The sequence below is a fragment of the Colletotrichum chrysophilum genome (genome assembly GCF_026319265.1).
Source record: "Colletotrichum chrysophilum strain AFK26 chromosome Unknown scaffold_158, whole genome shotgun sequence".
In the NCBI taxonomy this organism is placed as follows: Eukaryota; Fungi; Ascomycota; class Sordariomycetes; order Glomerellales; family Glomerellaceae; genus Colletotrichum; species Colletotrichum chrysophilum.
Genome location: NW_026517445.1, coordinates 71278 through 87728, shown reverse-complemented (window position 1 = coordinate 87728; position 16451 = coordinate 71278). Strand labels below are relative to the sequence as shown.

Genomic DNA, 16451 nt, shown 5'->3' with positions numbered 1-16451 from the left:
ACAAATGACAGGACAGGTGGCCCCGATCATGCGAAACATCAATTTCCAGTTGAAGATTACCACCGTACAACAACACAGCCATCTACCGGTCACACTCTCCTCAGCGCTTGGTGGAGTCTGGAACTGGGGTCTATTTCCATTTCGGTTGGACTTTTTGCGGCATACTGGTGGCTTCTCGCGACCTACAGCGACCAGCCTGTAAGCCAGTGGCATGGTCTACAAGTCTCCCTTTCTCCATTCAAGAACCTTCCGTCGGCTGCTGCATTTGTCATGACTGCCTTCAGAATTTTCTTGACCTATCCCATTACTGCAGCGATGGGCCAACTGAAATGGCACCATCTCGGCCAACCATCACCAAGACCCGTCGCCAGTCTCCAGGCATTCGACGCTGCATCTCGAGGCACCTTTGGGTCTGCCAGACTACTCCTCTCGAAGGGGGCATTGTGCGTAAACCTATTTTTGTGACCCGCGCCACTTATTTGGTAACTACTACAGATCAAACAAGATTCACTGACATTATAGATAGCCATTCCATGCACATCTCGCTTGGCTGCATTCTTATCCTCTCCTCGCAAGGGTTGCAGACCCTGAGCCAGAGTGCAATCACCCAACACGGTGGCATGTACTTGCAACCCGAGATTCCCGGAATATTGAATGCAAGTATCGCATTCGGACGACGTTTTAATGTCTCGGAAAACAACTATTTTGATCGTAACGACGTAAACATCACAGACCGGCAAAGAATCAACGCCGACTCGCGCACGCAGGCAGCTCTCCTAACATCATGGGCCTACTACCTGAGCCCTAAACCAACAAGCCAAAGACTGACCTCGATACCGGCCAATTGTTCGAGGGAGACCTGTGAATGGGAAAATCTCACCACAATTGCTATTGCCTACGATTGCAAAAGCACGCCAGTTACCATCGACCCCGAAGGTTTTGGATACTCCAACGAAGCCAACATCACCAGTGGCGTTCCAAGCTCCAACATGTCATTGGCGCATGCTCAAATTCATCTGAAGCCAAGCCTGGTTGTTCCTAATAACAGCAACTTCGCGGCCACGGACTCAAACAGTCCTAGCCTTATCATCCATTTAGCAGCAATCGCTGAGCAGGATAATGGCAGCTTCGAAGCAGCGGAATGTGTTCTGAACTGGGTCGTGGCTACTTGGACTCACACTACATACAATTCAACCAGACGCAGCTTGCTTCAAAGCGGCGTTGAGCAGTACCCCAACGTCTCGACTACCCCGACAAATGATAGCGGAAATGACATTGTTATCAACGCGCCTTGCAATGCAGGTTACAACATTACCACTAAAGAAGATCCAGGCGGCAAAGCATGTCAATATACTATCGCGGACCATGCACATATAGGACTTCGAAACTTTCTTTTCCGCACCTTCAGGGGTTCAACAGCTAGGGAGACTTCAAAGCCCCATAATCTACTGTTGTCAAACGACACGATATTCAATCTATTCCGCTCGTCATGGCAGGCGAATTCCCGACAACCCAATATTACAAATCCGTTGAATCAGACTCTCGATATCTATACTTGGAATATCGGCAAAGGGATAGGAGATACTGTAAGAGGCTTGTCCGACGACATGCTATCCGGAAAAGTCCGCAAGGAGGAGTAAATCTTCAATATCAACAGGGCTTACATTGCGTTTCCGGGTTGTATGTTATGCCTAACGATTTACTTGTTGTTTTTCGCCATGTGGCGCACCAAAGGAGAGCCTACCTGGAAGTCCTCTCTTCTTCCTTTTTTGTATCACGGCTTCGAGTATCCGGCGACTGAGCCAGGTGATCACTGCCGGAACCTAGCATGGATGGAGGAGGCTAGCAAGCAGAAGAAAGTAGTCTTACGAGACGATGGTGATGGGTTGGGCTTAAAGCTTAGAAGCGGTTAAGATCTTGACGGAGGTTTCTTATAAAATACTTATCCATGTCTTGGTTTGCAAGGATCGGCCGAGTGATTTCGCAACCGTGAATCTTGAATAGAAGGTTCTTTTACCACATTTGTCCTGAGTTGCAAGACTGGAAACCTTGTGGTATATATCAATAGTTGCTTTTAAAAACGCGTAACGCACAAGATACTGGAATTCCACAGCCGCTGTCTCCTGAAAAGATTATTCTCTGGAACTTAGTCAACGAAGAATCGTACGACAAGCTAATTTGCAACAGTATCAGGTGTGAAAAGGTGTTCGAAGCATTGAATACAACCGTGTTTCACAGAGACCACGCGCCAACACAGCGGTCAGTTCTGAAAGGACTGCCATTCTATTGCAATGCATCTCCGTCAAAAGTCACAAGGAATGGATTTGTGTGGATCGAGATATCGCTCGAGTGATCAAAACTACCTTTTTTAACTTCATGCACAACGAATTCCCTCAAAATGATATCATAAATCATAAGTTGCTCGAAATTCGAAAGGTGGTCTTGCAGACTTTCATGCATTTCATCCACAACTTAGAACTACACTCGTGCATTGTCTTCGGGTTTCAATGTTTCAGGTCGTCTCAAGCTAACATGACTGAAAGAATGAAGGCCTGAGCAGCATAGGCCCAACTAAGCTTTCAACTTGAATTCACTCATAAGACTGCGAAGCTCTTTAGTCATATTGCGAATGATAAATTAGTCTACCTTCCCTATCTCTCTCTCTCAGCCGAAGACCCAGACCACCTCTATCTTCCCGCAAGATTACCTGTCTCTCTTTATTAATCTCTTCCATCCATGATGGATCAGAGAGATCTTTTCCTACATCCGAGATCGGGTGATCAAATCCATGATAAAGGAATGACAGGAAAGATGTCTTCCATGCTGGCAAATCCCGGGTCGTATACACTGTGACGGCGAAGAGATACAGGCTTAGGGCTAACTCTACTCCCAGATAAATAACATACCGCCACATGATGATGTAGACGGCACCAAAGCAGCCATTCTCCCCTCTCAGTGGCGTAAATTGCATGGCTCGGATGTACCCGGAGAGGCATACCACCACCGACTGCGTATCCTGGAGCCGACTGACGGCGGCTCTACAGACTGGGGGATGCCATGGCTCTCTTGCTATTGAGTAGTTGGTTGAAGCTCGACTGACTTCTCAGGTGCTGGCTCCATGTCGCCTGAGATGCCAAATGTCTGGACGAACTATCTGCAAAGGCTTCGCAACTCGACCACCCAATGCTTCAGCCTGTCATTCTTGGCAAACCATGGCGTTCACTCATATCGAAGCAGAAAGATTACAGTCTGGCTCGATGAGGTTGCATCAATCCAAGATGCGGACTCACACATTCCGAAGAGTAGGCCAATTCAGTGCGGAGATCCTGGTCATCATCACGGAGCTGTTGCGATTGGTGCCCTTTTTGGGAATCTGCCTGAATTGGAGACCCCATCGAACACACGCCACACCACTTCCGAGATTCTCTAATCGGTAGCGTGCCGAGACCGTTTAGATGACAGCTGTTGGAGATTGATGGTAAAATATGCATAAATATGCTCTGTCCCCCTGGAGGTGAACTTTGGCAATCTTCCCATGGAAGGTGCCCTCCAGTTGACCCTGACCCATAACCCTTCACATTGCAGGACTTGCGATCCGAAAGATACCGATCATGGCCGTCGGCAACAACGAAGACGTCGAAACAACCCCGGCCACGGATCCGACGATCAGTACCGTTGACTTTAATCTCCAAATTGGTGTCGAGGAGATCCTCGTCGACGTTGACCCAGATGTCTCCCTCGAGTTCCTCCAGAAGGCCGAGGCGCATGCTGGCAAGCCGCCGCCGACAAGAGCACCCAAGGAAGCTCTTCTGCGCATGCACAATCGCTATGTCGAGCAACAACGGAAGGCCAGTGAAGGAAAAGCCCCGCGAATGGTGAAGAAAGTGGTCCTGGCTCTGGCCTATCCGCCGTCAGGCAAGCCGATTAAGGATTTATCCCCTGTCAGTTAGCCTATTCTCGTACATGCATGCGACGTATTGATTTTATCACAGATCAGACTGGATGAGCTTCTTGTAGAAACTCACCACGAAGACAAATACCTGGTCGTCAAAGCGATCTCTCCGCCTTACCAAGGTGCTGGGACGATCACCGTGGTCGAAGACGAGCATGGAAATGTTGACAAGCTGGCGTTGTACAACCAAAGCACCTCCAACATCCTTCAGTCCATCCCAGAAGGAACCATCGTTCTTATCAAAGAACCGTACTACAAATTCAGCGGGGAAAATGATTATATGCTTTGCGTCGATCACCCATCAGACATCATCAGGCTCCAGCAAGGCCGAGATGAATCCCTGATACCAACTCCATGGAGAGAGCCACATGAGACCCGCGAGGCGGTGGACTGGGGAACTGCAGGTGACAGAGCCTTCATGTCCAAGGAACTTCCGTTGGCGGCTGAAAAGTGTGTGTCGTCAGATCCGCTCGCCATCTTCCCAGTTGGCTAACACTTTCACAGCTATACAAAGGCTCTCGAAGTGGCAGGTGACGCCGACCACTCCTTCCGGAGCAGCATTTTCTTGAAACGTGCTAGCATAAATCTCACTCTCAAACGCTTCGATGACGCATTCTCAGACGCTCTTGCCGCGATTGGAGGTTCCTCGGACTGGAAGGTTTACTTCCTTGCAGCGAGAGCTTCATACGAACTTACCGACTTCCAAACAAGCAAGCAACACTTAGACTCCGCTCTTGCCCTCAAGCCACCGACGTCCAACGTGGAGAAGGAATACGAACGATGTCTTGCACGACTAGAAGAGGAGAAAGGCGTCTACAACTTTCCCGACATGGCCAAAGACGTCACCCCAGAGAATATCCACATCGACCGCGCCAGCTTCTTTTCAAGGACCGAGATTAGAGACTCACCACACCATGGGCGAGGTCTGTTCGCAACGGAGGATATCAAGGCGGGCGAGCTTGTCTTCGCGGAGAAGGCGACCAGCGTGCCCAACGAGTTCAACCCAGAGCACAACTCTGCTGCTGCATATGCCCAACTCATCGAGCTCTGCGCAGACAATCCCACCATGCATAAGAAGGTTCTCGATCTCTATGGTGGGACATACAAGCGATCCGGACTAGAAGGGACCGAAGTCGACGGCAAGCCTATCATCGACGTCTTCCTTCTCGAGTCGATCCGAAGAAAGAACTGCTTCAGCGGTGCACACGTCTCTGCACAGGCCGCAAACGGGGAGTGGAACATGTGGAAGGATGGCATGTCGCGCGGGCTTTGGGTGTACTCAGCTTATGCCAACCACTCCTGCCTTCCAAACTGCAACCGGTCTTTTGTCGGAGACATGCTTTTCGTCAGAGCTACCGTGGATATCCCGAAGGGCACAGAGATTACGCACATCTATCTCCCGCCTAAAGCCGCGTTTCTTCTCCGTGTGCCGCAGTTCCGGAGGACGTGGGGCTTCGAGTGCAGCTGCGATCTTTGTGACGGGGAGGCCAAATCGCCATTGGAGCAACACAAGAAGCGCGTCTCAGCGCTAGCTGAGTTGCAACGCACGATCAAGAAGAAGAACCCGGTGAAGTTCCACCCCGACGCGACGATTCGGCAGATTGAGAGGATGGCTGGCAAGCTCGCCGCTCTCCACGAACCCGAAGTCTACGACGAGTTGAAGTTGCCGAGGTTGATGCTCGTCTGGCCGACGATGTGGCTTATCGAGGCGTTGTATACGAGGAAGCAGTGGGCCAAGGTCATCAAATGGGGCAACGAGGTCTTCCGCAACTTTGGGTTCGTTGAGCCGGTTCGTGGGGAGAGGTTGTGGATGTACAAGAACACGCAGGCCGTGACCACCTTTGAGGTCATCAAGGCATTGAAGTTGACTGCAGACGCATACGATGCTACTGGTCAAGGGGACTTGGCGAGAGACTGCAGAGATGCGGCTAGAACCGGGCTGGTCTGTATGGTGGGTTGGGTGACGGACGAGAGTTTTGAGGCGTTTAGATAACCTTTGAACGTCCTGGGTTGGAGCCCCATGGAAGAGATGGCAATCAATACATTGGAGAAATTTTGCTTGTTGAAAACTTTGTACGCTGCGTGATTTTGTGCGTTGGTGGCCGAGAGATATGGCGAAGCCTTGGCAAACGGCGTTCGTCTTGGCACCGGCCGTTGAGCATGAATCAGGAACTAGCCTTATCGCTGCAAAGAAAGGTTTCTTGGCGATTTGGCTTGTTTTTGAGAGGATTTCGGATGAACCCCAATTTCATACGATTCCGTGGCCATGGGTTCGGCAGAAACCTACAACGTCGTCTTCGATGAATAGCGAAATCCATGGACCTCGTTCACCAACCTGGTGTTCGATACTTCCAATCCATTTAAAAAAAAGTCTTTGCTTTACTGTTACGTATACTTTAGGCGTCATCAATTGAGTTTACGTGCCTGTGCATGTTCCACCTGCATTGCATTTATGCTTGGAGATGGAATAGGGCGAAAATGATCAGATCCCCGGTTCCTCCGAGCATCTTCCCTCACCCTTCCTCCGGCCTAAGCTTCCCACTGCCAACAGCCAAGATCAAACCATCCTATCATTCCCAGCAAACTCGGCAACTGGTCGCGTGCTTATCGAGACCTGGTGAGGGGGAAAATCACCAACGGAGCGGGGTACGCAGCAATGAAGCTGCAAGCCAAGAATGATACTGCGCTTGCAATGCCTGTCTTCCCCCACCTCATGACAGGTCGGTCAGTGGCTGTCGGACGACGCCGATCCTCATTCTTCGTGATAAGTCGAGTTCACTGGTCACAGCATGGATCCATTGAGGAGTATTCCCCGGTTTCCGCCCCGGGAGTTGGGAGAATGCTTGCGCGGCACCTTGGACGACCTTCTATGTCGAGTTAGCCACATATCATGAAGCCACCGACGAAGAGGAGGTTGGGGAATTGGCATCGTGACACGCGGATATGTATATGACCGCAAACCCTCCTCGTGGCACGCTCAGTAGCAGTCACCCCAAGCCCTCCCCTCCTCGGTGGACCATCCCATCGTCACCTCACCCGCGATGTCCGCCCTCGCCTTGGTCCTCTTGGCATCCGCCCCCGCGGCCCTCGCCCAAACCTTCCAACGTCTCGGCGCCTGCCCCGACCTCGGCTGCGTCTTCCCGCCAGACCAAGCCAACTTCCTCCCCGGCCAGAACTTTGACATCCGCGTCGAGGTCCACGCGCCCGTCAACGGCACCGAGGCCTTCAACGACGGCGTGCCGGACACGGAGTTCACGCTCACGATCGCTAGCAACAGCAAGCCCGACGGCGTGCCGGTGACGGAGTTCTTCGCGCTCGACGAGCCGCAGCTGGAGACGTGGACGTTCTCGTGGTATGAGGACCTTTTTGCCCAGGATGCGGGGGAGAAGTCTGTTGTCAACGTCGCGTCGAAGGCGTACCGCCATTTGTCGCTGTATGAGCCGGGAAACTACACGGTCGAGCTGAGCTACTACAACGGCACGAAGAAGACTCTGGGGGAGTGGTTTGTGCGGCCGCTTGCCGAGGAGAAGAAGGCTAAGAATGTGATTTTGTTCATTGGAGATGGTATGACGACGAACATGATCACGGCGGCGAGATTGTTGGGTCACAAGAGTGTGAACGGGAAGTACCAGTCGAGGATGCAGATGGACGAGTTCCCGATTCTCGGTCACCAGATGGTGAGTTGCATCAAGCGAGTGTGATTTGAAGGTCAAGGCTGACGTTTGGGTAGACTCACTCAGTCGACAGCTTTGTCACAGACAGCGCGAACTCAGCCTCGGCGCTATACTCCGGCCACAAGGGAACATCAGACTCTATGGGGTAAGACAGCTCTATTGGCGATATTTGTGCCTTGGTAGCTAACATGCCTAGTGTGTACTCTGACTCATCCGACGATGACTTTGACGATCCCAAGGTTGAGACCATTGTGGAAATGGTGACAAGAATCTGGGTAAGAAAACTACAAAAAGCAAGGCTGAAATATCTCTGACCATCTGGTAGGGATCCGCATGGGGTGCAGTGACAACCGCCGCCCTCGACGACGCAACCCCGGCTGCTCTCACTGGCCACAGCCGATCCCGCTCCAACGCCGGATCTCTCATCGACCAAGCGCTCAACGGCATGACGAACTATTCGTGGAGCACCCATCCCGGACCAGACGTCTACTTTGGCGGCGGTGCCTCCACCTTCCTTCCAGGATCCACCTCATACCTGGGCAAGGATTACTACGAAGAGTTCCGTAACCAGGGATACTCCGTCAGCTGGAACGCGACATCACTCAAGAAAGCACCGATCGACACCCCTGCCTTGGGCGTGTTTTCCCTCTCCCACTTGCCCGTGTGGCTTGATAGAAACATCTTGACCGATAACATTGCTGAACTAGAGACCCACCCCTCCGGAGACGGTTCCCCGCCGCTCGACCTCCCTGGGTTGAAGGACATGACTCTCAAGGCGCTCGACATCCTGCTCGAGCGCAGCAACGACACCGGCTTCTTCCTCATGTCTGAAGGTGCGTCGATTGATAAGCAGATGCACGCCCTCGACTATGACAGGGCCCTCGGCGATCTCCTCGAGTTCGACGATACGATCCGTGCGACCGTGAAGAAGCTCAAGGAGGTCGGCGAGCTGGAGGAGACCCTCATCGTCGTCACCGCAGACCACGGCCATGGTTTCGACGTCTTCGGCGTAGCAGACACAAAGTATCTTGCCGCCCAAGACACTGATCGCAAGAAGCGTGACGCGATCGGCATTTATGAGCGCTCTGGTCTGTCTCACTACACTGTTGAACGACCTGATGGCATCGAGTATGGGACCGGTCCTAACTTCCCCTTGAACTGGAGCCCTCGTTATGCCATTGCGCCCGGTTTCGGAGCAAGCCCCGATCGGAGGGAGAACTACCAACTGCACGAGTCGCCTCGTAAGGTGGTCGTCAGCGGAGATGATGGATATGTGGCTAACCCAGAGGATGGTGAGGGTGGCTTCTTTGTTCAGGGAACGTTGCCGGTATCTTCGTCGTCAGGCGTCCACTCAATTACGGATGTGCCACTCTTCGCGATGGGTCCCTGCCAACAGACATTCGCTGGCGTGTATGACAACACGGATGTCTTCTTCAAGATTGCCTCTTGCCTTGGCCTTGGACAGTCATCGGCTACTCCCAAGAGACAGTAATTGCATCGAGTGAGAAGATAGCGAAGAGAGGATTTCGTAGAGATAGAATCAGACTAGGTCTGCCTCTCGGTGACGGTTATCCAAAATCATCTTGCAGCAATCCACATTTTCCGTTCCAAACTGCATCCGCTGGGCGTCCTTCGCGACCCAAACCTCTTCCATGTCTTGTTGAACCCGCACCAGGGACGGCAGCCGTCTGCTTTCGTACATTTCTTTGATTCTTCCGAGAACGAGCTGCCGGTTCTGAGGATCGACCGACTCGCATCCTGCGGTCCAGAGAGGCCAGGCATGGGCCGAGCAGAACGAGGATGTGATTGGGACCTTCAGTAGATGATGAATGCATTGCTCTGCATGAAATGGCTTTGGAGGCTCCGTGCCATCGTCCCAGACTCGGTAGAGATAGACAATAGCCGCATGCCTGTATGCCTGGATTGTATTCTCGATGTCCTGGTCCCCATCTGTGGACGAGTCCATGGACAGCAAGTTCTTCCTGATGTTGAAGCCTCGTCGCTGGTGTGCTTCGCCCGACTGCCCCTGCATTTTGCTGATTGTGCCAACGATAGAGAGAAGTGATGTAAGCTTCTCTAGGCTGTGCAAGCCCTCCAATGGGGCCACATTCGTCATGCTCAAGAGCGGCTTCGCTGTGCGAGAAATTGATGACATGACGTCATGGTAAAAGCAGAGGCTCAGAAGAAACTGCGCACTAGAGCTCGTCCAGTTACTAGGTCCTCCTGAGTGCATGATCACAGCTTTCGCACCAGCGAGGTGATCAATCTGACTGTCCGTGTTGAACAGTCTGTCAGAAATCTGGAGCATCATGATGGTGGCGAGGGATAGCTCTGGGTTCTCTGTCTGGAGTGACTCTCGAAGTGATGATACGGCCATGAGCATGTGTCTCGATGCCACTGTCCGGAGACTCTCGTCTTTTCGGAGTACTGCAAGATGTCCTGCAGCCATGGAGGAGATGGAGAACAGGAGGGCTGACGAGCGCAGCATCATGGGCGTCAGGTGAATGAGGAATGGGTTCTGTCTGCCGGAGGCCATGGAGACTAGGCTCGCTAGAGATGAGTTCCAGTGATGGAGTAAGAATCTGTTCGTTGAGGAGATATCCGATGGGATGTACGATGGATTTCGAATGAGGCTTGTTTCAGTTGATGGCGCAGTTGATGATGGCCAAGCAAAACCTGGTATCGCCATCCCAGTCTGTTCAGGAGATGTTGGCTTGAACGCGCCTTTCTGAGGTGCTGTGGAGCCTTTCGCTTTTGGGCTCCGTCGTTTCGTGACCTTGGAGGGAACCGTCGACACATCGGTAGCCTTCCATCTCACCCTGAGACCGTACCCCTTACAGACCTTACCGAGCCGGACGCATCGGCCGCAATTCGGCTTCGCCTCGTCGCACTTGTAGCCATCGTCTCTGCACTTCAGTCAGTCTGAGAGCTCAGAAGGTGATGAGGGTTAATTACCGGCAGGTCAAGCAACCTGTTCGACTTCTTGTATGTTGCGGCATTGTGGACTTGTGTCGTGAGTTGCGATGGATCGAGGGGCGAAACAGACGATTCTTCACCGAGGGGTGGGGTAGAAACCCACTTTCGGGGAACCGGGATAAACCCCGAACCTGTGTTACGGTGGCGCACCCATCATCCGTCGACTCGGCCAGTCAAAACTGACGATGCAGATTTTCTTTGTTCTCAATAATTCACAACTTTAGGAAATGGAAAGGTCATTTGAAATTTGTCCATCAATCATTGGACGTCCAAAACGTCATGTGATTCAACTCCTAGTGGTACCTCCACGACATTCTCCGGTGGCTCTTGTGGATCGCGGACCGGGTGACGTTAATTCTGATTGGTATTTGACAATCAGATAGCATTGACTAAACCTCCACTTGGGACTTACGAATACTTCGTTGGTTGAGGATGTTCTGTTCCTTTCCAAGGAAGTTCAAAAGATAAGTCCGCCATGATAGTACGCTGTTTGGCTGGCAACCCTACCTTGTACGCCAAAATGACCTACCAAGTTGCTTGTAAACATCTCGGGGTACGCGAGATCTCAAACTTCATATCCCTTCGTATGGAGAGAGCCCATAGAACGAATCTTGACTGCATTGCAATTGAATGTTGCATTGCGCACCCATCAGGCCATATTTATCTGACATTTTCTTCATTTCGGGCGAACCATGGCCCCCGATTTGACAGGATCTATCACAATTTCTGTTTTCTTTCGACATTCTTCAGCAAAAAGCAATCATTGCCCTTTTGGGTCAATTCCTATCACATCTGGGCTTCCAAGCATCTGACAATGTCACGCGTAGTCCGCCCAGCTTTGGAGACCGTTGGTTGGCTGACGTGATTTCTAAGATGAGCCTTGGGGTCCGGACCCAACTCCGCTCTCAGCCTTCGCATGCAACCCAACCTGTAGCCCTATAAGGTCTCATGCCAGTGGCGCAGCTTATGAAAAGGGTTGGCCAAGCTAAGATGAAGTCGTTTAGGCCACCAAACTCAGCACTTCTTTCGCCCGACAGTATGCTCACTGCCTGGCTGAGACTCAACACCCCCAAGCAACTAAATCCACAACATGGGGGCCTTCGAAAAATGTCAACCTTGGGGGAAAGGGGCTCTGACGGACAGGTTTTGAGGATGAGGCTGAGGCCGAGGGCGACAGACACCATTTTGACTTTAGTGAACGCTAAGAACAGAACTGGTTGCGGTGTGGGACAATGGAAGAATCTCGAATACCAGCTTAAAAACTATAAAGGCACTTCAGCCAGGCTTCTTCAATCTAAATATTGCTCGTCATCATCGCATAGAACTCAAACATTTTGTAACTACTTCAAGCCCCAACATGTTTCCTTCAACTTCAGTCCGGTTGCTGGCCATCTTTGCTGCCTTAACCACGGCGATGGAAACTAAGTTGAACGTCACCGCCATTGGCAGGTACAACAACGCCTCGCGATTCGAATGCTGGGAGTTGGACGAGCCTTTCCGCTCCTCAACCCAATCTGGACTCGTTGATACCAAAACAACAGTTCTCGGAGATGTCTCAAAGATGTCGTACAATGTCGTCCCTGCCGGCTTCGACAGTGGTTTCCATCCTGCACCCACCAATCAGTACGTTTACCCGGTCAAAGAAGACAATATGAAACATTGACACAGCTTAGGTGGGTAGTTTTGGTTGGAGGCCTTGGTGTCATCACTTTGCCAGACAACAGCTCCACTACCTTGACAACGAAGGGTGGAGAGTTTGGCTTGCTGTTTGCCACTGACACCGCGGACCTTACCGAAGAAGGGCATGGCTCCATTTTTCCTGGCGCAACGGAAAGCATTGTCCTTCAGATCCCGACCAAGGACGACAAGATTCCAAAGCACCGCGTGTTGTACGATAACAAGCCATGCACAGCGGGCGAGGTTGCGGGGCTGCGAGCGTGGGCACTTAGTGCTTGATCCGAGAGGACTGGGGTTGAAATGACTATACTAAAGTGCGTCAGTTTGAGCATGGCTTCAATTGTTTCACGTCAAACTGGCATGGGATGGCGTCAGGATATCTGTTTCATGGTTATGTATGCATACTAGAAAGAGGGGATTGATAGAGGCCACCCACTTTTCCCATGGGTTTATACCAAATACTATTATTGCTGTCGTCATCGTTACGTCTATTGATAGTATAAGGTGACTGTAATTATTAACACCATCGTCATTTCCATTATTCTCATCGTCGAATGAAGAAGTTAAGTGCAGAGAGAGAAAATGTAGCTGCAGCCACCAAAGGATTAGGCGGTTTCTGTGAATATTTGTATCAGGCTAATCGCAAGGTCTTGTCTCGTTCTCAATGCAGCAATCAGTCGATATTGATATTGTTGACAGAGTCGTATCTCAGAGCTCTTCGCTCCGGGCGTCCACCTTGTAGTCCCTCGTAAATGGGGCTGTTGACCCAAAGCCCTCCACTCGCCCCAATAGTACCTCTAGTGCTCGAAACGAGATAAATGGTGCATCACGACCAACGAAGTGGCCAGACATCGGGGTCTCGAAATACGTGAGACCTCTCTCTGAATGCCATACCCCAAGCTCACCACTACCACCAAAAGCTTCCATATCTGGGTGAAGCGGTATGTTCAGTGTATTCTCAGGTCGCACTTGGAACCCCTGTATCCCGCCCCATGTCATGTTCTGGATACCAAGCAAGGTGCCAGTGCTCTGCAAGATGAAGTCTTGCAATCCGTGCCCGATGATTACGTTTTTGGTTCTCTCGATAATGCCAGGGATAACAGGCAAACTTCCAGGACCTGGGTTGTTGGAGTTGTCGATGTCATCTACAAATACGGGCTCTCTGCTGCAAAATCGCCACTCCTTGTCAACAGGAGCATCGATGGCGGCTTTGACGTCTTCTCGGTCAAAGTAAATCGGACCAGCTGACGGATGACGGAGCCTGTTGTCGGTAAAGCCGATGGGGTCGTACGCAAGTGGGCAGGTCTGAAGGACATTGTAGAGACTAAAGCATGGATTTGCAACTCTCTCTGCTTCAGCGACGAATGACAGGATGTCACACTCTGGAATGTACTCGTTATCTGGGTTCCAAGCTCTCGGGACGTCGACTGGCTGAGTTCCTGACGGTGGGAAAGTCATATATTTGTCCACATACTCGCTGTAGCCACATCTTTGATCGATTTCATTGACTTTCGCCCTTGCTGTGTGGTTCAGCGTGAAGACAGGACCCCAGTACTCGAGAGTCTTGGTCACTCCAAATTGCTGACCAATGCTCCGTTGCGATATCGAAGGATCAAAGATCATCATGCCCTTGACGTTGAAATAATCCGTATCCTCTGCATCAAGCATGGCACTCGAGATGTACGGAGAGAACAGGCCGCTATAGGAAGACCCAGTAACAAAGACTTTGTAGCCATGCAAGTCGAACGTGTCAACAAAGGCTTTCCAGAATCCCATGAACTGTCTTGCGACATCTCTTTCGTCAGTAGCCGTTACCGGACCCTGAGAGAAGCCTGTTCCCACGGGTTGTTCAATCCACACAACATTGCTCAGGCGGTGCCAGCTCCAGGGGTTTTGCACAGGCCCGAAGGTTCCAGGCTTCCACGATATGGGGCCATTTTCTTGAAGAAGTTCACCAATGGAAGAGCAACCAGGCTGCATCTTGATTAGCTTTTCGTCTTTAACACCACCAATGTGCATGGAAACCGAAAGAAGACTTACACCACCAGTGAGCCAAATGATGATCTCATTTTCAGCCGGTGGCTCTTTAGAGGGGAAGAACCAGAAGTATAGCTCTTGCAAGTCATCCTTGGCCACAGAAGAATTCACTGGAAGCAGGCCCGCATAAGACTCTCCAGCATCAAAGTGAACGTTTGGGAGGGTCTTTCCGTCAACAGTAAACCCTGGTCGTGTTAGAATCGAATTTATCTGGACTATCATTTGATTGTTGCCTTACCTTTGGTCTTCTCGGTCAAGAACCTGCGTTGTTCTGACTGCGTTTGATCCCCCTCAAATGACGATTCGACGAAAGATTCTCGTGTCCAGTCTAGTCCTGGGTTTTGAACTTTTAACGCGGGTTCATTGAACGCCCCAGCGATTTGTGTAGCGCAGAGCGGAAAAAGAGATAGCCAATACATCGTTTCTCGGACGGTCCGACAACCTTGAGGATTGAAACATTTCTTCCATCTCGCGTGATATGTGCTTTTTGCTTTGCCAAGCTCGCTTGTGTTGGCGATGGCGACGCGTTGAGGTCTCACTCGGCTAACCGCTTTCGCTCTCGCCAAGATTTCGAACAGGCAGGCGGTAATGCGAATAGCGTCATTGTGCAACGAAAGCCGACGCGTGTCGGCGCCCTTTGCGCGGGGTCATCGGCAGGGAAAAACGGACCCTCGGAAACCCTAGCCAGCCGGGCGATTCTGAGATTGGATGTCGCATTCGTGCCAAGGTGTTTGGTCGCCAACAGCGAATCCGAGCCTTGGCAGTTAATTACCAGCAATTCGACAGCTCTTTGGTGAATCTGCGTTTCCGTAAGGTTAGCTCCGGCTAGCTCCAGGGTCGTCTATCCCGTCACACGTGGAATCGAAATTGACTTTACGAAAGAAGCATCCAGTTCAACGGCATTGAATCTCCAATGGGCCGTCCCTCTAATGAGCTCCCTACACGAGTTGACACGCCATATTAATCGAGGCCGCACTTTTGCCCAGGGCCAGTCCGGCCGTCGCGCGCGCGGGCTTATTAAGGAAGCTGATCCCTGTTGCGCCCGGGCACGCGGTGACAAGAACAGACAGGGATATCCGAACTCCGCGAGGTCTCCGCGAGAGCTCAACACGGATCCGAAGCGCCCCGAGGGCGCAAGCGACTCGGGCACGGTCGTTTCGCGGAGATATCTCGTGCGATTGCCTTACTCGTGAACAGTAGCGATAACTTAGATTCTATCACTCGATAATTGATCCCATCATCCTCCCACCTATGTTTATGCCGCGGTCCTGGCCGACCTTTTTCGTCTCTATCGTCCTCCCGCCGTTGCCTTTATCGTCCAAAAAAGTCGTTGCAGACTCTAAATATTCGGCATGTGGGAAATCCTCAGCTGGCGGGCTGTTCACAGAAGCCTATTCTACAATTAGACCTTTGTGGCGCTAGGAAAGGTCAGATTTCAGATGGAAGCCGTCGATCCGGAAAACTCACTAACGGCCTGAGGAAGCTGGGCATCGTGGGATTTCCGTTGGCCTCGACTATTATTTCTCCGACAAACTCATTGGTACTAGCGCAGGGGAAAACGCCTTACAGCTGGGGTCTTTGGGTTTACCTCTGACTACGACAGTGAGGATCGCTGCCCCTTGGGCCTGACTGACTCTAGGCATTGCTTGTCTGGCTTATGGTTGACAGAAACCCCACTGGCGGGCGAGACGCAGTGCGACTGGATACTTCACATTCGAGACACCTCGCGACTGCGACCCTGCCCCTTATGCAGACTTCGGACGGAAATTCAAGGCGGAGAAGTCCAGTCAAAAGTGGCATGTTGCTGCACACCATCTCAACCTATCGCCTAACCGTCATAGGCGCGGATCCCCACAAGCTTGAGTTTATCCTCTAGCTCAGCGCCCTGATCTTGAGGCAATCGCTTCCTGCGGTCTCGCTTGTCTTCCAATGCGGGATGCCGTTGAACGAGAAGCACTCAAAGTGTGTTTGCAAATCACTCAAAATGCGTTTGAACTACAGTTGCGGGAAGATAGTTTCTGCCCGGCTTGTGATCATAGCTTCTGCAGGTATGACAGGTAGTAAAAGCAATTGTTTCTCGATCGCGTTTCTATCATGATCCTCCGGGATGGCTCATTCCGCAGGGCATTTTTTTT

At 51.5% G+C, this 16451-nt stretch overlaps 4 protein-coding genes across 4 annotated transcripts; 3 read left to right on the top strand and 1 right to left on the bottom strand.

The window, feature by feature from the left end:
- Positions 1-3611: 3611 nt before the first annotated feature.
- Positions 3612-5945, top strand: COL26b_011982 (uncharacterized protein; the record flags this gene model as incomplete). Its single annotated transcript, XM_053184635.1, has 3 exons — positions 3612-3941; positions 3993-4402; positions 4457-5945. The coding sequence occupies 3 exons, from the start codon at positions 3612-3614 to the stop codon at positions 5943-5945; spliced, it is 2229 nt and encodes a 742-aa protein (XP_053031438.1).
- Positions 5946-6993: 1048 nt separating this feature from the next.
- On the top strand, positions 6994-9118 carry COL26b_011981 (uncharacterized protein; the record flags this gene model as incomplete). Its single annotated transcript, XM_053184634.1, has 4 exons — positions 6994-7629; positions 7683-7771; positions 7823-7901; positions 7952-9118. 4 exons carry the CDS (start codon positions 6994-6996, stop codon positions 9116-9118), a joined length of 1971 nt encoding a protein of 656 aa, XP_053031437.1.
- A 48-nt stretch (positions 9119-9166) lies between these two features.
- On the bottom strand, positions 9167-10162 carry COL26b_011980 (uncharacterized protein; the record flags this gene model as incomplete). Its single annotated transcript, XM_053184633.1, has 2 exons — positions 9167-9759; positions 9823-10162. 2 exons carry the CDS (start codon positions 10160-10162, stop codon positions 9167-9169), a joined length of 933 nt encoding a protein of 310 aa, XP_053031436.1.
- A 2001-nt stretch (positions 10163-12163) lies between these two features.
- On the top strand, positions 12164-12558 carry COL26b_011979 (uncharacterized protein; the record flags this gene model as incomplete). The annotated part of the gene is made up of 2 exons (XM_053184632.1): positions 12164-12225; positions 12276-12558. The coding sequence occupies 2 exons, from the start codon at positions 12164-12166 to the stop codon at positions 12556-12558; spliced, it is 345 nt and encodes a 114-aa protein (XP_053031435.1).
- Positions 12559-16451: the final 3893 nt, after the last annotated feature.